Source organism: Peromyscus californicus, unplaced genomic scaffold, assembly GCF_007827085.1.
Source record: "Peromyscus californicus insignis strain IS unplaced genomic scaffold, ASM782708v3 Scaffold_8__1_contigs__length_139910024, whole genome shotgun sequence".
NCBI lineage: Eukaryota > Metazoa > Chordata > Mammalia > Rodentia > Cricetidae > Peromyscus > Peromyscus californicus.
In genome coordinates, this window is record NW_026294606.1 from 52,961,924 (window position 1) to 52,984,731 (window position 22,808).

The 22,808-nt window shown below is 43.1% G+C and overlaps 1 protein-coding gene across 4 annotated transcripts in view; it reads right to left on the reverse strand.

Moving 5' to 3' along the window:
* Adarb2 (adenosine deaminase RNA specific B2 (inactive)) overlaps positions 1–22,808 on the reverse strand; it is a 543,626-nt gene that overhangs the window by 174,370 nt on the left and 346,448 nt on the right. For 3 of the 4 annotated variants that reach the window (XM_052729375.1, XM_052729372.1, XM_052729374.1), the window contains exons 2-3: positions 16,195–16,281; positions 3,585–4,492 (exon numbers count right to left, since the gene is read on the reverse strand). In XM_052729375.1, coding sequence (XP_052585335.1) covers positions 3,585–4,492; positions 16,195–16,281 — 995 coding nt within the window. The remainder of the gene's footprint in view (positions 1–3,584; positions 4,493–16,194; positions 16,282–22,808) is intronic. The other variant, XM_052729373.1, reaches the window with a different exon arrangement.

Here is a 22,808-nt window from a genome sequence, read left to right on the forward strand (position 1 = left end):
GGGGTTTATAATTTGTGCATAGAGTTTCTATGATCTATATAGATGGAGTATCTATGATCTATTAGTGAGACACTCAGGATCTAGAAACAGAGGTTTGCATGACATGTAGACAAGGGTTCCACAGAGCATAGCTAGGACTTCTGTGATCTATAGACAGAGGCCCCATGATGTATTGACAGTGGTTCTGAGATAACACGGTTCCTAGAAGGAAGGGGTTTAGGCTGACTAGGAAGACAGACCAGCACTTACGGTAAACCTTAAAATTGTTTATTTTCTTGTATTCTCCCCTGAACTCAGACCCTATCTAGGACAGGCTTTACATTTCATCAGTTCTGATTCCCATTGTTATGTTTGGCTCCCACCCATCTATGGGGTGCACTTTTCAAGGGTTCTGAGGCGAGAGGATAATGAGCCCCTGGCATGGCTGTACTGCTGTGGTGTGATGAATGGCCGGCAACCCTCGAGCCGCTCCATGCCCTTCATCATCCAGTCGGAGTGGTTAGCAGTCTGTCAGAGAAAAATAATTTAGCAGCCATGGCTTTAACGGATGTGCTGCATTCTGGGGTCAAATGACTATTACAAAGTAGTAGCGCTGCCTGGCTTCTCCATCGTGAGAGCTCAGAGTTGACAACATGAAAGAAGGAGGCATCACACCCAGAACTCGCTGACGTCCTTCAATTTCACACAGTAGGAAGCAGAAGAGAGAGATGGGGTGGGTGTCCTAGTAAATAGATAATCCCAGGCTTGTCTGGGAGCCTTGCGGGTAGCTCCAGCCTTTTTGCAAAGTGGCATCAAGCTGCCGCAGAGTGAAACAGCAGTAGGGGCATGCCCACAATCAACTGTGGGGCCTTCTCAAAATAAGGAGGCAAGAGAGATGAGCTGATCAAGCTCATGCCAAAGGTCATGGGCAGTTTCAGAAGGGGCTCATTCTTCTGCCTAGCCTGAGTCCAGGCAATAGGGAGGAGAGTGTGTCCCTGGCTGTTCTGCAAGTTTGATTCCAGGTAGCAGAAAGGTAGAATGGGAAGACGTCAGGAAAATAAAAAGACAAAGGCATAGAAAAGAGAGGAAGCAAGAGCATAGAGTTTCTTGCTAGTAAGTGCACAGGGGTGGGTCTAGAAAGTGTTCTTGCTTCTTTCACTGTTTTCACTGGGGTTATGCATTTATTTGAGCATAAGCTGAAAGGCAAGATTGATGAAGTTTATGGTCCACCCCTCCCACACGCTCCTTAAAGTGATTATTGCATGTGCAATAAATGCTTGAGGTAAAGTAAATGAATGGGGGGGTAGATAGAGCAGGAAAAACCACCATTCCTCAACTGGGACTCATATGTAGTTTATCTTTTCTCTCACCCAAGATTTGTGAAAAGCAGTACATCTTATGAACATGGCTCAGTCAATAAAGTGCATGTTCTACAAGCATGAGGACCCAAGGCTGGATCATCAGCATCCATATAAAAAACAGGGAATGGTAGCACGTGCCTGTAATCCAAGCTTTAGTGGGCTAGAGACAGACAGAACACTGGGGCACATTGGCCAGCTATTCTCACCAAACTACTGAGCTTCAGGGTCAGTGAGAGACTCCGTATCAAAAAATAAGGTGGAGGGCTAAGAGATTGCTCAGCGGTTTAAGAGTGCATACTGCTATTGCAGAGACCTCTTAGTTCCCAGAACCCACATCAGATGGCTCGCAATTACCTGTAACTTCAGGTATGGGGCCAGGTAATGGGACCACTGCAGTCATGTGCATATCCCCTACATGTACACATAATTAAAAATAAACATAAATAAAGGTGGCAAGTGATAGAGGAAACACACCACATTGATCTCTGATATGCCTCTATACACATGCACACACACATATATACATCCAAACACACATACATGCATATGCTACAAACACACACATATGCACAGACACAAAAAACATCTGCTGTGGCATCTATCCCATGCCTACTTAGAGTCAAATAAATATGGAGTGAGTTAATGAATAAATGAATGAATGAATGAATGTCCCATCCAGTTGTTATTTAAGGTAAAAATCCCTTTATGCTCTTTGTGGCTTCACACATATCCCTGAGCAGTATCTGGGGTTTTGATGACATCCTGAATTCTTTTATGTATTCTTTATCTCCTAAGGCAAAATAAGGGATTCTGTTCCAGGCACTGTGATGTCATGATGGTGGTGATCACAGCAATAACTCATAGTTATTAAGTACTTATGATGAATCCCACACGGGGCTAAGTGCCTTTTAACTATGTAAAGTGTTTCTTCCCTTGATTGATGCCCAGAATGAATAAAAATAATTTTCTGTATCGGCCACATTAGTGAGATCTACAAATAAGTCTCAAAGTGATAAGAGAAAAGATAATTTGCATAAATAAGCAATTATAGAACTTGGCAGAATAAGGTTGTCTTAAGTGGTGTGAGAGTAATTCTTGACACTCAGGCAGTGCTACAAAGGCATCTTAAACAAGTGAAGGTAAACTCTTTTAAGAAAGCAGACTCACAGGGTTGGGAGTATAGCTCAGGGGGACCCCTTGTCTAATGTGCAAGTGGCTCTGGGTTTGAACCCCAGTATCATCAAGAAAGAAAAAAATGAAAGCAGACCCACCATGTGTTGGTAAACCTGGGAAAGATCCTTTCTTTCTTCCTTTCTTCTCTCTCTCTCTCTCTCTCTCTCTCTCTCTCTCTCTCTCTCTCTCTCTCTCTCTCTCTCTCTCTCTCTCGTGCATGCCAGGCTCACCTTGAACTTGCTATGTAGCTGAAGATAGCCTTGAACTCTTTGTCCTCTTGCCTCTACCTCCCTGGTGCAGGGCTTATGGATATGCAACAACATTCCTGGTTCATGCAGTGCTGGGGATTGAACCCACAGTTTCATCCATGCTGGGCAAGCATTAGACCAACTGAGTCATATCCACAGTCCCCTAATTTTCATTTCTAACTTCTCAGCCTTCCAGCAAGTTTTTTCTTCCTGCAACTCTTGGTCTGTGCTGGTGTCTTTTTGGGGAAATTCCCACCTGGTTGGAAACCATAGTTACAGAGGTCCTGGCCACTCCCAATGAGACAATTCCCATCTTGGTTTCCCCAGAGTAACTGACTAGAAACTCAGCCCAGACCACCAACCAACACATTTTTCTTCTTGGTTCTTCACTTTCTAAGCTACTGGAAGGTCTGACAAATGAATCCTGACTTTCCTGCAGCCTGGGCTCCTTGATGGGGACAGAAGACCCTGCCCTCTGCTGGCTCCTCTTCTTTCCTGTGACTCTAGCTGTCTTTCCTCCCTAGTGTTGATTCCATCATTGTGGAAGTTGCCTAGCTTCATGAATTCTCTCATGACTTCTGCTCAGTTGCTGTGTTGATGATCTCTTTGCTTTCTTAATATTCTCATGATTTTCTATCCATAAAACCCGGCAATTTCTCTCTGTGTGCTTAAGAAAGGGGCCTTTTCAGGAAGGCTAGTGCTTCACCATACTCTGCTCATAGACACTGGGGGAGAGGGGCAGGCTCATTCCCCCATCACAGCAAGAATATCCCAATTCACATCCATCTTTCCACCTGACAGGCAGATACCCGAGAAGTCTCACCTGTGGCAAGAGGTTGTTTTTACTTCTGCTGGGTGTGTGGCCAGGCAGCCGGATGTCGAAGAGGGCCTGTAAGGCAGCTTGTGCTGCCTGGCCCTTGGCCAGCTTCTTGCTGCGTCCAGAGCCTTCGAACGTCCTCCCGTCCACGCACACAGCCATGACAAAACTCTTGACTCGGGGCTTCTCGGCTGTTTCCGAGAGGCACACATACCGCAGACCTGAGCGTAACTCATTCAGCACCACTACAGGGTTCCTCTCACCCAGGGCCCCGGGGGCCAGCCTGGACCTGTCAGGCAGAGCCTGGCCCATGAGGTCCAGTGTGTGGTAGAGTAGCCGTCCTCGCCGGTAGGCAGAGGACAGAAATTCAGTGTCGACGGGACCACAGCCTGGGAAGTCCTCATTTCTTGAGGATGGTTCAAACTCCTTGAACAATGTGTCTGGGAAGTCGGCCTGGTCAGAGGTGAAGTCAGTGCATGAACTGGTACTAGTGCCCATGGCCAGGTGGGCCTGGAATGCATTGGGGAACTGCACGAAGGACTTCAGGGCCATCTCTGCTGCCCGCATCTTGGCTTTCTTCTTAGTGGGCCCTGTGCCTTCAAACGTGAGCCCGTTCACTTCTACAGCCACCGCGAAGACTGGGGCGTGTACTGGGCCAGTTTGTGACACCATCCGGTACTGCAGACCTGGCTTCAGCTCGTGCAGCTGGACCAGCGCATTCTTGGGTGTCATAGACCAGGAGAGCTTCTTCCAGATCAGCTGGAGTTTGCAGAAATGCCCTGCATTTCCTTCCTCCAGTGGCCTTTTCCTTTTAATGCTGGGCGTGCTGCCTCTGGCCCAGTCTCCAGGGGGCAGGGGCCTAGTCCCCAGGTTGCTCACGTTTCGATTTTCCTTCACTTCAGCACTGCTGGTACCTGGAGGTGAGAACAAATTAGTCATGACCCAGGGCACTGGCAGGTCACCACTAATGATCAAAACTGTTGCTAATTATGACTCTGTAAGGCTGGGAATCCAGGATCATGGCTCCCTGGCCATCAGCACCTTCAGCCGGGTCTGGAGAAGGTGCTGTAATGACTTCTGCAAGACACAGGGGAGAAGCAGCAGCGGGGACTAGTGGCCTATGGGGGAAAGGCCTCCTCCATCATTGGGCAGTTCTCAAAAAGCCAGGCTTGAAAAGATGTGAGGAAGGGACAGGCAAGGGATGTGTCCTATGTGTGGTCTCACACTCTGTTGTCTGTATGAGCTATGCTGTTGTCACCCATAAGTGCCTACCTCCTCAGCACCCACATTATCTCTCAAAATCAAATAGATGAGTAGCCCTGCCTATGTATGGTTTGGGGCAACAGCAGAGGTTACAAAGGCTTTTCTTGCATTGATGAGTGCCTTCCTTCTTTACATGCTGCTGGGACCATAAGGAGTGGTGACTGATGCTTGTGATGCCCTTAGCACTGAAGAGCAGGGGGTAGGGCTTTGTTGAGGCAATACTCTTTTATATCAAGCTCAATAGAGTTTCTCAAAACTCTGCCTCCCAATTCACATCTGGAAGTGAGAAACGCATCACCTGAGACCTCCATAGAGGAGACAGCTAGGAACCAATCAAATGGAGGTGCAGCTGCCTTTCCTAAACACCTGCATGCCACCTGTGTATGTCAATACAGTTGCTGGGCCTCAGTCATGCTGATTGTTTATAGAGCTGAGAGTCTGAGGGCCCCACAGGGTCCTGAGCATCCAGCCCCATGCTAGATTAGACAACACCCAGGGAGCCATCAAAAGCCACAGGTGCCGAGATGTGGCTTTGATTCTTCATGTGAATGTGGTTCTTGGACTTCTGTGTCACAATCTCCTGGGACTTCTTAACAAAGAGCACTTACTACAAGTCCTTTGTCCTTATAAATAAAAATACCACATATTGACATATCAAGGTAGGAAATGATTCTAAATGAACCATATGGTTCAGCTCCAAATCTGGGACTCTATTTCCCCTACAGAATAGCAGGAATCCTTGGATTACTCTTCTGATATCCTTCCCACCTTAGCCAGGCAAACATGTAAAACAGACCAAAATGCTAATGTGTTTCTAAGGACATGCACCCACAGATCAGTGGGAATGAACACTGGCACAATTCCACTGCAAAAAGAATTTAGGGACACCCACCGACAACCAAGAAACACTACCTACTCAGTAATATGCCATTAGGGACACATCACAGAACTGAGATTAGTAAAGATGTTCACTGTAGAATAATTTTTTGAAGTTGAAAGTGTAGGAGATGTCTAACTTCCCACATCTAGAGGAATGGTTAAGTTGTAGTAGAATCAAACAGCAAAATGACATACAACAATTATATCTTAATGGACTCTATATGCTTCAACATAAATAAATCTCATCAACATAACATTAGATGACAAAATGAACTTGCAAAATAATCCATTGAGTAGGATAGACATCATAAGCATACTCACATGACATATTATTTATGTAAACAGACATGAAAGAACAGAAGACAGTTATATCATAAAGACATATTCCCATCTCCCAGAGGGGGTGGAGGGAAGGGAGGAAAAGAAATAAGGGGACAAAGAATGACTTCATTTGTACTTCTAACATTTTCTTTCTTTTTAAAAAAATTACACTCTGTGTGTGTGTGTGTGTGTGTGTGTGTGTGTGTGTGTGTGTGTGTTTTGTATACACACCATGGCACGCGTGTGGAGGTCAGAGAACAGCTTGCTGGAGTCAGTTCTCTATTTCCACCATGGGGGTCCCAAGGATTGAATGTGGGTCATCAGGCTTGGTGGCAAGCGCCTTTACCACCTGAACCATTTTGTTGATCTGATATTTTCTATCTTTGCAAAAAACTGACATAAAGTAAGTTCAGCAAAACCATCACTTGCTATAACATATATAAAGCTATATATCTAGTTCACACACACACACACACACACACACACACACACACACACACACACACTCACTCACACAGGTCCTGGGGCTGATCTGGCTGGGCAGAACTATCCCCAGGTTTCTCTGTGTGCCTTGCACATCTTCTCAGGGGCTGGGAGCTCTCAGCTCTGTGGCAGGTGCGAATGTGCTTTTTTCTCTCATTAAGCAAGTGGAAATTCCAAGTGAATTTTCCCATGAACTCACAACCTCAAAACAGACACTGAATGCCTGGCTGGCTGTTGACACATGGACCTGCTTCTCTTGTGCAGCCTGAAAGCTTATATATAACTATAACTTATAACTGAGTGAAGATGAATTTAAAGATGATTTAAGACTAGCCACCTTGGATAACTATTCTCTAATAAAGTTGTCCTGTTTAGGAAATCCCAGTTGTGAACTGCCACATGACCACATGACCCCTGATGCACTTTGCTAGGGTGTGTGCTTCTAGAATGCCAAACTTTCAAATTTATTATAAAAACCCAAGGATTATGCCTGTGGACAGTCTGCCATCTTCTGCTGATCCCTGCCAGCCTCTGTGTATTCTATTGAGAACCCAACTTTGCTATATTTCTTTTTCCTTAGTCCTTGGCTAGTGGCTAGTATGGTCAACATTTCATAAGCAGGCAGGGGGAAACTGAAACTCAAGGAGTTGAAATAATTTGTTTACAGAGATTGCATGCTATGTTGTATCTATTCATGATGGGCCTCAATCCTAGGGCTCTCACATTTCCTCTCTTCTGTGCAGTGGCTATAAGTTGATTTTATGGACACAGAATGATTGTGACATTTTCTTGGCCTTTGTAGATTAACACCCCTCCCCAGGCCATCTGGATATAATGAAGCCAAGTCTACCCCATGTGTGATGAGTCCTGGGGCTGATCTGCCTGGGCAGAACCATGCTCAGGTTGCTCTGTGCACCTTGCACATCTTCTCAGGGGCTGAGAGCTCTCAGCTCTGTGGCAGGTGTGATTTTTTTTTTCTCATTAAGCAAGTGGAAACTCCAGGTGAATTTTCCAGTGAATCCACAGCTTCAAAACAGACACTGAATGCCTGGCTGGCTGTTGACACATGGACCTGCTTCTCTTGTGCAGCCTGAGAGCTACGTAGGTTGAGACCTGCCAGAATGGCTGCTGTGCTCCTAACCCCTCAGTTTATGGCATTGTTGCTGGGGAATAATGAAGAAGAAAGTACAATTTCACAGCCACAAAGGATGCCTTTGAAAATCAGGTGCCTTTCAGAGGTATCCCAACACATGGGAGAATGTTCTTTTCAGCATGTACTCTACCTCCTCTTAGCTCAGAGCTAACCCATCAGTCATAGCTATCATCATGTCTTTATAAAGGAGCCAAAACAGCCCTTGCTAGAATGCTCCAGTGGGGGGCACTGGGCTCTGCATTAAAAGCCAGCTCAGCTTTTCAGTTTAATTTTATAAATTGTGAAATGGGCTTACTACTATCTCTATCAATTTATTACTAAAAAGCTATTAGGCTTGGGGAGGTTAGTTTGTTCAAAAGTGTGAATCTGAGTGCTTTCTAAGTTATAACCTTGCAACACTCATTTGTTATGGATCTCAGCAAAATAATTACCTTTTAGATAGCAAGTGCTAAATCTTAGGTGTTTGTGTTAATCGTTGTGTGCCCTGGGTGTGCACACTGCAATGGACCCTGCCATTTAGGGTATTTCAAGCCAAGGGAGAGTGCAGGTTAGATTAAACCATGTGATTTTCCCAAGCTGAACTCAAAATGGAAAATAAAGAGCAAACAAAACAATTCCCAAATCCCCACATCAGATTGCCTAGAAACCAGCTTAGAGCCTTCTAATTTCTTATTGATTTCTTACAATGTGGGGATTTAATAAGCGTGCCAGTGTGATTATGGTGGCCAGCATATCAGATGACCTCTGTTGTATCTTAGAGAATCGAACTCAGAAAATAATGTTTTTGTTCTACACATGGTGAAATCCCTTTTATTTGCTTCCCTTCTGTAATTCTCAATATCTTGCTACTGTTGTAATTGGAACTCTTCATATAAACTTTGATTATTAGACCATGGTGTGAGTTCCTTTGTTTTCATGTGTGTGTGTGTGTGTGTGTGTGTGTGTGTGTTTTCACTTGTGGGCATGTTTGTGTATGTGTACATGTGCTTGTGTGTGTGCAAGTGTGTGCAACAAAAGGTTGATGTTGTGTGTCCTCACATCTTGAGACAGGGTCTCCGACTGAGCATGGAGCTTGCCAAGTAGGCTAGGCTGGCTGGCTGGAAAGCCCTAGATCTTCCTGTTTCTGCCTCCCCAGCACTGGGATTACAGGTGCTCCCAATACACCACTTTTCACATGGGTGCTGGTGTTTGTGCTTGTAAAGTAAGCATAACCATATGAACTATCTGTCAGCTTCTATGAGCTCCTTTATTCATAATCAATAATTAGCAGCAGTTGATTAAAAACTACAGATGTTGGTCCCTATCTTAGACACAAGTTAGACTCTCTGGGATGACATTACCTGTGGTAATATTACCAATGCAAAATGTGTTGGTTAACTGATTCTCAGAGTTTAGCAAGTACTTCAGAGCCTATCTAGACTTAGGCTGGGGTCTCTGTCCTGGGACCCTTAGAACGTGAGGCAGTTCAGTGCCCACTTCACAGAGTCTAGAGTCAAGCACATGAGAGATCAAATGATGCCTTTGTTGTTTATGCTTATTAGAATCTTAGATCATTCTGTGTTAGCTTCATTTCTCTAAATGGCAGAAAATGAAGATTTTACTTATATTTGCTTTATCAGTTGAGTACAAGTGAATCTATGAATCTATCTATCTATCTATCTATCTATCTATCTATCTATCTATCTATCTATCATCTGCCTATCAGGCTTAGCAAAAAGACCACCCCAGGGGCAGGTGGGAAGTGCAGCAGGGAAGCAGTGCAGGACCCCCTACTTTTATCCATATCCAGCTTCTCTTCATGACTATTTTATTAGCTGGTGTTTTCCATCAATTTACCTAGAAATTCCAGGATGTTCCTGAGAGAAGGGTGAATGGTTTTCTCATTTCTCTGGTGTGCTGGATGGTAGATATTGATCTTACCACCCAGAAATGTGGACAAAAGAACAGCACTGGCTCACTAGCAGCAGAAGAAAACACATCCCTGGTCACTCTTTCTTTGTTCGACAAGGCAAGCATTCACTCCTATGAGACTGTAGTGCACTGCCTGTACATCCACTTATGTGGATGAAAGCCCTATCTTTTCTTCTTGGGCTCCCTTATGTCAATGGGAGCAACACAGACCTGGGTAGCACTCCTCTTGTGACAAGGCTGGAGACAGAAGGACCCTTCCTTACTCTAATATTGCCTGCAGCTACTCAAATCCCCATTGCAGCCAAGGTGCCAGGTGCATGTGGGCATTTTCCTACCACCTTTTCTGTGGGCTCTTCATATCTCTAACTCTGACATACACATTCGTATTTTCCTCTTCACAGAGAAGGCATTAAATACGTTCCACTTCCCTCCTCTGACCCAGGAAATTATATTCATTTTTTTCTCCATTTAGTTAATAGGTTTTATACACCCAAATTGTCACATATAATAATCGACAGATTAAAAAGTCAGGAGATCAAAAAAAAAAAAACCCTCTGACTTTTAAACACAGTCTGGAAGAGCTACTTGTGAAGACATACACTTGGAGAGTAGTGGGTAGATCCTTGTACCCTACAAATAAATGTGGAGGGTTGTGTAAACACTGTGGCTCTTGTGCTGTCAATTCCGAGCCATGCCCTGGGATTCTTGCTCTGGCAGTATGTGTACGTTCCTGGGTTGTGAGGGGACATGAGGACTTTCTACCTGCTCTTGTTCTTCCTACCCAGTGGGTACTTTCTTTGAGTATTAGACCTTTCTTTGAGTATTCCTGGAGGGACCTGGGGTGAAATCAGCATGTGCTCATTGGCTGAGAGTAGACTAGACCCTGGGTGATCTTATCACAGACACACATACGTGTGTATATACAAGTGCATATTCATGAGTGTATCAGACCTACCTCAGGATCCTGAGGAGGCAGACAGGGAAGCAGAATGATCTTGTAACTGTGGTGACGGAATAGCTATCCAAAACTCCACCTGACACAGAGTCTCAGCTTACATTTTTCCCCTTAGAATACTCCTGATTTGGGTTCCAAACACCTTTCCCTATGAAACTCACTCCCATGGAGACCACATGCATAGCCTCAGTGCCCATGGTCCTTTTGTCTTGGTACAGTGGCAAATTGCCTCGTTCTTCAAGACACTGTAAAAGAAGACATCTCGGAACTGTGACTCCCATAAGGTCTTTTCAGGGAGTCACATGTGTCTTTCCATCGTGGGAATTAGAGAGGAAAAAGCAAGCAAATAACTTCAGACGACATTAGATAAATACCATAAGCAACGGTAATAGAACAATCATGAGCAATTTGGAGACCGCCAGGCACTGAAAGAAAATATCTAAGTCAGGAAGGCATCTGTATAGGAAAACGAAAAATGAAATTATTTCCATTCTGCTTCCCTCACACCTGGATTCTTCTCCAGAGCCTTATAAGTACATTATCTCATTTGACAAAATGTGTCGACAATTATAATGCTAAGCTTAAAGGTCTAAGGCATGAAGAAATTGCATTTTGAACAGGAAGAAAAATCATTGTATATTGTCATAGCTGTGGCTACATATTTATTTTTCAAATAAATCTGTTATTTGCAATTTATTAAGTTTGATGACCTGTGCTGATGACATTCAGGAATTGTTAGACAAGGTGGTGGTCAGGTCTTAAATGGGATCATATTCCTATCATCCCTAAGAAGCCACGCTTGCTTGTGGATTTCTTTATGTGCCTCCTCCTTCTCTGCTGGCTCCCTTGCAGGCTGGAATCTTCTACCCAGTTATTATGTATACCCGGCTTCCTCTCATGGCTTGGCATCATTGGGATTGTATGCATCAATGGTAATGACACTGTCATGTCTGCAGGTCAGGAGGGCTCTGGAGAGCCAGCCATCCAGTGCGCCACGCTACATTTGAAGAGATAATATTGTTCCTGGTGAAGGTTATTCGGCTGCCAAGCAGCCCTGGTTTTAAAAACAGAACAGCTCCTCCCAGATGACAGGGCTTAACAACAACAGAATGGCAGGCAGCCTAGCTCTTCCTCCAGACAGTGGGGAGGGCTTGGTGTAGAGAGGGGTAGTAGATAACCTGAACTGCAGGGTGCATGACAGATAGGTTCAGGCTGAGGTGTGCCAAAGGCAGCACAAGCTTGGCATTTGCTGGTATATGTGGGTACGACAGTTTGTCAGATTGAACAGCTGGTAGAAGATGCCTTCTTCAAAGGCTTGTCATGAGTAACCCATGATGCTGTGATGCATGTGCATGGGATTCAGAGAAAAGCAGATACAGTTGGTAAGGAGATGCCCTCTATCAGAGTCCAAAGGCAAGATGAAACTCTTGGTCTCTGTTGTTTGTCATTGAATCTGGGCCAAATCACAACTTCTGAGCGGAGGGTGGGGCTGGGGTAGACAGGGACACATTGCTTTTCAGTGTTGCAAGGTGAAGCCTTCTCAGAGCTGAATGCTGAAGGCAGAAAAGTCTTCAAAACATGGTATTGTATGAGTCTCCCAGCTCAGATCCAGTCTACTGCTGATTGGTTCCTAGTTACCAATGTTCTATAGGCAGAGCCTAATGTGTGTGTAGTGGATGTGTCCTGACTACGTTTTTCTGTCTCTTTGCACCACTCCTTTAAATGGAGAGATTCACAGCTCTAGGCAATGCCTTTTCTATATTCCAGGTTGCCAGGATCTAGATTGCTGCTGAGAAGCATTCTTGAACAGTTGAAAGTGTGTGAATGATTAGACATGAATTGTCTTTACAGTAGAGCAGTATAGACACAACAGATCCAGAGGATGCAAATGCATGAAGTATGGGGTTAGAGGAGGTTCAAATGTGCTTCTTCTTCCCACCCATGCTTCCACACATATGTTGACACACACTATGCATATGCAAACAGACATATACATTTACCACACATACCACTCTCACACACTACAAACATATGCATGAAATGCATGGTCATGCCACACATATGTAGATAAACATGAATACCACTCACATCTTGGACCTGTGCATACCAAATACAAATGTATAAAAACGGTTTCTCTATGAATTACAGCATTTGGAGAGGAAGTGCCATCTGAGAGATGACTTAGTGGGTGAAATGTTTGCTATAATACAAACAAGAGGACCTGCGTTTTGGTCCCCACCTCCCATGTTAAAGTCAGGACCTGTCACGGGTGTTTGTAACCCCAACACTGGGGTGCAGACAAAGGCAGATCCCAGAGGCTGCTGGACAGATAGCCTAATAGAGACATGAGCATCAGGTTCAGTGAAAAGACACTATCTCAAAATCCACAAAACAAAGCAAAACAAAATGAAGGGAGAAAGATAAAGGAAGACAGCCAATAACCTCGCCCGGCTTCCACATACATATGCATGCACAGTCATAGGCACTTATAAACACATGCATACACCCCACACATACCTAACCACACACATACACATACAAAGCAAATGAATCCATTAATCAAAAACAAGGCTCCCCAAGCACTTCAAAAGCATTTTAATGTATAAGAAACAATTAAAAGTTATTTTTATCAGTACATTTCTTTCCATTAGCCAGTAAACCAAATCAGAGGAAAATAGCTTTAATTGCAAGTATCATCCATCCTTGATTGAACATTCCTTGTGCTCTATGTCCCTGCCTCTCCTCAACTCTGTGACTTTCTGTGCTGGTAACCTCCTCACCCCCATTTGCAAGCTCACAAGTCCAAGAGTAAACATGCATCCCCCAAACTAGGCTCCTATTTTCTTAACTGGTCAACCTCAGGAGGGAGTCAAATGCTGGTGGTGGTGGCGGCGGCGGTGGCGGTGGTGTGTATGTGTGCATGTGCGACTTTTTCAGTGTCCTCTGGACAAAGCAGTGACTTTACACAGGTCCTGAATTTTTTGAGATCTTGGGACTTTAGTTGCTACAGAAAAGTGGCTCCTGAATTTCTGTAAGTTAGAGTCCATTTGTTTCTCTCTCTCCAGAAGTTCCCTAGGTAATTCCCTGCTTCCTTCTCCTGATTCAGTCAGCCTCCCAGCAGCTCAAGGTGGAGAGAGCAGGAAACAGAATTCAAATTCCTCTCATGCAACACTAAATTCAGCACACACAATGTGCTTTTTAACTCCTCTCTTTCCAAGGTTTCTGAGGTAGTTATCCACAACTTGACTGATCCAGAAACTTTTCAATTCGGACCACCATAAGAGGATATACACAATATGTCAAGGTTTTGCTTCATACCACAAGCCTTGCTAAGAGGGGAGCCCAGAACCAGCATCAAGAACCCATGTCTAAGCCCAGTCAGTTAATTCCCATATTCCTCTCTCTCTCTCCCTTTCTCTAGAGATGAAAAACTCTAAGTAGAAAATTGTGACCACCTGGCACGGTTCTGACCTTTGAGCACTCTCAACTTTACTTTTAGGCAGTGATGTAGGGAAGTATGACGCCTACTATTCATTGTCGACTTGACAGGATCTAGACATGATGATCCCCCAGAGAAAAATCTCTGGGCCTATTTGTGGGGAAGTTCCTAGACTGTCTTAACTAAGGTGGGAAGACCCTCCCTAGATTTGGTGGCATCTTCCTATGGGCTGAGGTCTTGAACTGAAAAGGAAAAAGTAAGTTGAGTACTTGCATCCATCCCTTTCTGCTTCCCTATGGAGGATGCAATGAGACCAGTCAGTTCATGTTCTGCGGCCATGACTTCCCCATCATGATACCCTTGAATCATAAGCCAAAATAAACCCTCCCTCCCTTAAGTTGCTTTTGCTGGCATTTGTCACAGCAACGGGAAAAGTGACTAATTACAGGAAGAAATAGCCATTTCTAATAGCATTAACAATTGTCTAGAGAGGGGGTGCCCACAATGATATGTTGTGATTCTTCGAGGCTGATGGCAACATAGACAACATTATCATGGAAATCTCTGCCAGTGTTTTTGCCTGATTCAGCCAATTATCTTAGCAACCACCAATAGTACCTTGCTTCCTTCCCATTCCACAAGCACATTCTTAGCTCATTTTGGTTGAAAATGAAGCCCATCTGCTAGGTGGCGTTAAGACGCAGAGGTGTTCTTGTGGGATGTTTGGCATCCTCTTTTAAATGCTTGACAATATGCTACAGGTAAGAGGAGAGCACAGGACAAGCCAAACACTTGCAGAATCTTCCCCTCCCTTCCCTTCCCCTCCTCTTTCCTCCCCTCCCCTCTCTTCTCTTCCTCCTTCCCCTCTCCTCTCTTCTCCTCCTCCTCTCCCCTTTCCTCTTCTCTTCCTCTCCCCTCCTTCCCTCCCCTCCCCCTCTTCTTCCATCCCTTTCTTCTCCCCTCTCCTCTCCCCTCCTCTTTCTCTTTCCTCTCTTCCTTCCTATTCTGAGCTCTCCTCATTGATCTAAGCAGAAGAGATGGGTATGACCCCCTTGCCTAACCCAGGTTCAACATCAGGCACCTAATGATGTTGCCCCATTCTTCTCTAGCTTCATGCACAAGAGATATTTTAATGGAAAACCCCTTAGTTATCTTTTTTCTTGTTAAAGAACTATAAAATCCATTCTCTGAGACACCATGAATTGCAATCATTTAATTTTTTTTCTGTAGTTAGAACAGGAGAATGAAGGAAAGAGAAACGTGAATATTCTAAGAAAACTAGTGTATTTCCTACACTCCCTGGGGCTCTTGGCCACACATTACTGATATTTTCTTATCCTTAGGATGATGATGGGACTCCAGGTAAGGACAGAATTCCAAATGAGGATAGGATGTTAGATGAGACAGGGACTTCAGGTAAGGGTAGATTTCCTGGTGGTGGTAACTATGTAAGTGAGCTGTGAAGCTTTGGACAGGAAGGAGGCTGCACATACACCAACTGTGGATGAGAATGGGGTACTTGGTAACGATGGGGCAGCAATGGGAGATAGGATTCTAGTTAAGGGTAGACCTGCAAGTGAGAGTGGAATTCCAAATGAGAACAGAACTTCTGGTGAGGATTCAACTACAGGGATGAGGGACTGCAAGGGAAGATGGTATTCCACTGGAGCATGAGACTCGGGGTGAGTATAGGACTCTGCATGAGTTTGGTCCTGAAGGTGAAGATGGATGCAGATTAGGGAGGATCCAAGGTGACACTACCATGAAGATTGCATAAATTTGGTTCTATAGGTGGAGTGGACTGATGGTCAGGGTCGATTGCAGGTGATTCTGGTACTGTCTGAACGATGGGATTACAGGTGGGCACAAGGCTGTGGGTGAGAATAAACACCTGTGTGAGTTTGGCCCTGAAGGTGAAGATGGACTTCAGATGAGGACTACACTATGGGTAAGGACTCCAAACTTCAGGTGATGATAGCTTCCTAGTAACTGTGGGAATATGGAGAGTGTGGCGCTACAGGTGAGGATGGAACTATGGGTAAGGATGTAACTGTAGAAGAAGATGGGTCTGCTGAAGATGGGAACAGAATCTCCTATATTGGGCAAGATCAGCCAGTTCCCTCTCCATGGCTACAAGAAAACAGAGAAAGACATTCCCACCCCCATATACAATGAGTGAGGACCCCTCTGCAAGAGAAGTGGGGTTGCTTACTTAGATTGTCTTCATCCTCCGTGTTTGTGGTGCCAGGACTTAGGTACTTGAAGGGAGCGAGGAAGGTTGACAATATGCTTACTTTGTCTGGAAAGATAAAGAAGAGGAAATGCACTTTTGACATCAAGTTTCAGAAAAACCCAATGCTTTCGTATGTTCTTTTTTTTTTTTTTTTTTTTTTTTTGGTTTTTCGAGACAGGGTTTCTCTGTGTAGCTTTGCGCCTTTCCTGGAACTCACTTGGTAGCCCAGGCTGGCCTCGAACTCACAGAGATCCGCCTGGCTCTGCCTCCCGAGTGCTGGGATTAAAGGCGTGCGCCACCACCGCCCGGCTTCGTATGTTCTTATTAGCAAAAGGTTGGACAAGGGAGGTGGAAAGATCATCATGGCTGCAGACACTTCATTCTGGCTCCATCTTTTATTGAATTTCTGACAGCATTTTATCAAATTCCTCTCTCCATTCATTCAAAAACCTTATGATTTCCATCTTTCTTCTCTTATTTATTTAATTTTGGCATCTACTTTGCTCTTGTTCCACATGCTTGAAAACTTTAATTGTCTTCAGGATAATATCCTTTCATCTGCTTATAGGCGGGTAGGCTAACACCTATCAAGGAAATTTTTAGAGTGAAAGTTGAGTAAAACAATTCCAGAATTAAGAGAGAATTGTCCCCCAAAAGACAAAGATTCTCCCAACTCCCACACTTGTGGAACATTTGCTCTGAGCTCTTGAACTGTATACATGAAGTAAAAAATTAGAAGCCGAGAAACACACACACACACACACACACACACACACACACACACACACACACACGCTCATTGAATTCATAGTCATTTCACTTAGTGGGTGTATTAGTAGGAGTACTAGAGGTGAGAATTAGGCCAGAGTCAGGTAGAGGGCCTGAACCATCCTAGGGATGGTCAAATGTCATTGACATTGGTGGAATTCCAGGGACCCAGGAACAGCTGGCTTTCTGCACCCCTCATGTCGTGGTTAATGTGTATTTTGTTCTGTAGCCCAGGTTGGCCTTGAACTTGATATCTCCCTATCTCAGCTTCCCAGAGACTAGGATTACTGGTGTACACCCACATGCCCAGATGGCAATTTCTTTCTTAAACAGAGAATTGAAGAAATGCTAGGTGGGAAGTGCTATTGGGAAACACATTTTAAAATGGGTAATTAAAAGAATCAAAGTTCCTTATTTAGAAGTTTCCACTGAACAGAATATAGTACAGATGCTGCCAGTACCTGTTCACACAGCAAGTACTCTCTACTGCCAGAGACTCAGTGCAAGGGACTCTCAGAATCCACACTCTCCTTGTGTCTGCAAAACCCTCTCTGTTTTGCTATGGACCCGGACCACAGATGGAAGTGCTACCATTACTTGTCTGTTGTGGTACAGCATTAGAGGCATTTCTGATCTCCTCTTAAGTTGCTGGCCGTGAAGGACTTTGTTGCTGTGCTGTGCAGGGCCCTTTCCTTCTCCTCTACAGCCTTTCCCACTCGAGGGCAGGATGATTTAGTGGGGTCACCATGTTCAACACTGCCTCTTGTCTCTTCCTGTTATTACAAAGGAGTCCTGCCTGTTCCAGTATTCCCATTTGCACTTATACCTTGATCTAAGTGCAGATACCCATGAAAATTCTCACTGGAAGTTTTAACTGCCCTTAGCCTTCAGGCAACCAGACCCAGGCTGGAACTTGCTCTTTTCTTCTAAGGCTGAGCCTATTTCCTTTTTAGACAAGCTTTCTAGAGGCCAGGGGAGATCACATTGAAATTCATCTCAGAGCCTGTTAACAGCTGTTGTTTCCAGTAGAGACAGGCACCAATATAGTGTTCACACAAAGAGAACAATAAATAACTCTAATATGAAGTGCCTGCTCCTCCTTCATTCTGCCAAACACGAAGCATCAATGTAGCGAAGGCTTTGCTCCCTCCGAGCTCTCATGGCCCGAGCTCATTTACTCCAACAGAATGAAATACCTTACTTGAGTTATAATTTCATTAAGTGAGTCCAATAACGTTGCACAAAGACTGTGAAGCTCAAATGATTTTGTCTGGAGGATCTTGAAATGAAATTATAATTTTTTAATAAAGCAGGAACACTAGCAAAACCCCCACAAAATATACCAAACTACTTCACAGCAAAACTGTGAAATATATAAAGACTATTTTAGATCCATCCAAGTCTTCACTTTTTGTCATTGCTGTTTTTTCCCCATGTCTATCAAACAAAAACAGTGCATCCAGTTAAAACCGAATTTGAGACGAACAATGTTTTTCAGTGTACCTATATTCTCCATATTGTGTGAGGCAAGTGTAAACTCAGACAAGTACTTATTGTTTATCTGAAGTTCGTGTTTAAGGCAAAGGGTGTGGATAGACATTTCTCTACGGAAGATATTCTACTGGCCAATGAGCACATAATGATTAATGTCAGCAGTTATTAAGGAAGTGCAATGCAAGGAAAACCACAATGAAACACCACACCACACCCATAGGATAGCTATTGTAAACCAGACAGGAAATAGAGTGATGGTAAGGTGTAGGGAAAGTGCAAACCTTGAGCTCCATTGATGATGACAGGAAGCAGTGTGTTCCTGTGGATATAGCAATCCCTCCCATAGGTCGATACCTTGAAGAACTGAAAGTTTCACTTCACAGTAGCCTAGAGACAGAGGTTAAGTGTCCACTCTCAGATGAATGAATAAACAAAAATGTGGTAAACACTCCTCATGGAATATTATTCAGCATTCAAAAGAAACAAACCATGCAATTTGCCTCTATGTGGTTGAAATTATGGGCTCTATAGTAAAGGACAAATGCTATATGATCTCATTTATATGCACAGTCTGAAAAGTCTAAGGCACTGGAGATGCCAGTCAAAGAACATAAAGCTTTCACCTATGAGAGGACAAAGTTCTGATTCCCCAATGAACAGTATTATGACTATAGGTAACAGAAATGCATTGAACACTTGCAGTTTGATGAGAACAGATTTTATGTCCTTAGTACACATACACACACACACACACACACACACACACACACACACACAGAGTCACACACACTACACACATACACACTTACACACACGTAATGGTAACTATGAGTGGTGATGGTTATATTAACCTAATTATGATAATTATACAATGTATACGTCTACTAAATTATAACATGATACACTTTAAATATATATGATTTCATGAGTCAATTAAATATTTTTAAATTAAAATAAATCATCGCCACATCAAAGACAGTAAAACTTAGCTAAATGTCTTATATTTATTTTTAAAAATTAATAATTAATTAATTAATGTGTATGAGAGTTTTCCTTGTATGTATGTGCATCGCATGCCTGCCAGGTGCCCTTGGAGATCAAGAGTATTGAATCCCCTGGAACTTGAATTATGGATGATTGTGCCACATCATGTGGATGCTGGGAATTGAACCTGGGTCCTCTACAAGAGCAGTAAATGCTCTCAACCACTGAGTCGTTGCTTCATCCCTCAAACAGCCTACATTTTACCCAGTAGTCTTAATGTCTTACGAAGTTTTATTTTCTCTGGTAGATTTTATATCTCAAGGGCCAGCTTTTATAAACCAAATGAAGGCAACCAAATAAATCAGGGAACTCAGACATGCACAACTAAAGAGCCAATTATTATCTGCTACCAGCATTGCTTTACACAAGAGAAATATCTTCATTCCAGAAATAATGATTTTTTAAGACAGAACTTAACACATCATTTTAATATTCTCAGAAAAGGGTGAACAATTACATTTTCAATATACAGGAAAACTAGAGCAAAGTTATTTGATGTCAGTGCCTTTCCTTATCACCTCCTGGATTCCTCTTGTCTATTTGACATCATATTCAACGGGTTCAGTGTGAATGGGACTTTAGTACTCAACTGATGCTCATTTCACAAGTTTCACAGACTTCTTTTGAAAAGCAGATTTCATACAGATTACTAATGAAAGATGGAGGCCATATTTCACTCAACCCAATTCTAGGCATTTTGGGTCTATGAAGAATTCTTTACATTTCTAGTTGCCTCTTCAAACTCTGAATGGTTGGTGATGGGCCAAGTGCCTCTCCAAGGAATGGCCTGTAAGGGCACACTGTTTGATGTGAGCCGGTTGAAAACTGATCTGGAGAGCATGCAGCAGGCCTGGCATGGCCCTAGAGTGGAAGAGAAGACTGGATTTCACCAAAGGTTGTCTCACAATTAGCCAACATGTACTTTAAATGCATTTCTTGAAATGTTTTAGGACATTTGTATTGTAAACCATATTACTTGTAGAACAAATAGCTTTGCTGTTATTGAACCAATTGTATATTTTTTGGGAACATGTGGGGAAATGTTTTCAGTGTATGGAAGGACTTGTCTGGAACCTGTTGACATGAGAGAGCTGGAACTGGCAAGACAGAGGACTGAAGATGTCATGAGCATTATACTAATTTGGAAAACCGCTGTGCTGACATAGGGCTGGAAGATATTCTTACTGGAATAACTAACTTGTGGCTATTTTTAAATCTTTCTCAACTTGCTTAGAACTTAAAACATCTCAATAGATTAATAGATTATGTATTGTTTCTTGTCAACATTAATCTTTGAAAATTTAATTCACGTATACTGGAGTGTCCCTGTATTTTGCCAATATTTTGGGGTATTATCTTTGCATGTAACTGTAGCTTATCTTTCATGAAAAAGACATGTGAACAGACTAGCAAATTTTCATTTGGTAGCAGGGCTTTTTGATTCCTCTAACACCCCTTCCCAGAAGAACACTATCTATAAAATACTGAACATTAAAAAGCATGATTGAAATATTTATACTAACATAGTTCTTTGCCAAACCAAAATATCTATATGTATTGAAGGCACTTTGTTAGGACAGGAGTTATATACAGTAAGCAATGGCCTGATTTTCTTCTCTGGTGTACTTATTCGTGGTAAAGAAACAAAGACATTGGCTCTACAGCTAAATGACACACCTGGGCGAAGCCACAGTGATGTGAACTTGCCCACATTCCTATCTAGGGGCTATGTCTGTTTAAGGAACTCTTTATTCCATCCCATCCACCCCCTTTTTTAAATCCCAGAGTGAAAATGTCTTTGCTGCCAATTTTTTTGGATTAATTGATCTTGTGTTTTCTTTATCAAATTTTATCTTTACTGTGTTTTATCATCTGTCATATATTTAAAATCAAGAGAAAAGTGTTATCCTTGGTTTTAAGGCATATAAAGAAAAAGAGTCATGTGATGAATGATATTATGATTAAAATACTTAAAGGTTAATATCTAGGAGAAAAAATTATATGTACTTTCTCCAAAAGGAATCACTTGCACTGTATTCATAAACAGAAGTGAACATGGTTAGTTAAAACTCAGTGACAGACCATGCTGAGGAATATCCCTATATGAGAAAAGAGTGACATTCCCTCCTTTACTGCCCAAAGCCAAAGCCATAGATTACACCACTGAGAAGAACAGGGTGCAATAACTTCTCAGTTAGTCTTGTTGCTTTCCTTTAGATGAAGAGGGTGAGTTGTAGAGGAACTGTCATCTCCTTCCTTGTGAGCAGAGAACCTACGAGCATATTATAGGATTCCAAGCCTATGCCTAGGTCCTAGAGAGAACAGGAAGGAAGGGTCATTAACAAGGGCGGGAAATGTTACTGGCCATGATGAATTTGATGGCTTGTTTCACTGTAATCAACATAAAAGTAAGACAAAATACATGAAGTGACTGTGTGCAGAGTTTGGATAGCAGGTGGTGAACAAAGACTGTCTTTGAGAAAAGGGAATCATTTTCTAGTAGAAAGATAGCCCCTACAATGTCCACAGTGATAATCACAAGTTGATCCAAGCAAAGAACAAAGTTTGTGCCGTTAAGACAAGTGGAATTTGAGGGCAGAAGGAAGCACCAGACAGAGAGACAAGGCTCCAGACATGGCTGGAGTTCCTTGCTGTTATAGCTATACCTGAGCAAGGGAGACTGTGAGCCTGGCAGAGAACAGCCTCAGGGGGTCTTAGTGCTGAAAGAAGAGTCAGGAGGTTGCGAGCAATGAAAGTAGGTGCTCTGGTCAGGCAGAGGAGAAAGTTTCTTTAGTAGGGGTCTTAGAAAGGTTGTGTCTCAGGACTGGTTATACCCTAGCTGAAATGAGCAAGTCGATTGGCTGGTAACAAAGTGCTTCCCAGAAGAAAAGTCAAGAGACACTACAATACCCAGATTCTCAACAACACAGTGTTTTTGATGTCTAGAAGATAGAAGCAGTGATAATGATATTGTGGACGAGAAGCCAGAAAACAGAAACACAGTTAGGAAAAGCTCAGGTGTAGTGCTAAGGTAAGATGATGGTGAAATTAGCATAATGTCATTATATGGAAGTCATAAAGATCTTTAAGAATTTTAATGACGCCAGGCACCTTTAATCACAGAGCTTGGGAGGCAGAGGCAGGCAGATCTCCGTGAGTTTGAGGCAAGCCTGACGTACATAGCAAATTCCGGGCCAACAAGGAATACATATTGAGATTCTGCCTCAAAAACAAACAAGCCATCAAACAAACAACAAAACAAAACAACAAAAAAGTATTTTAAAGAA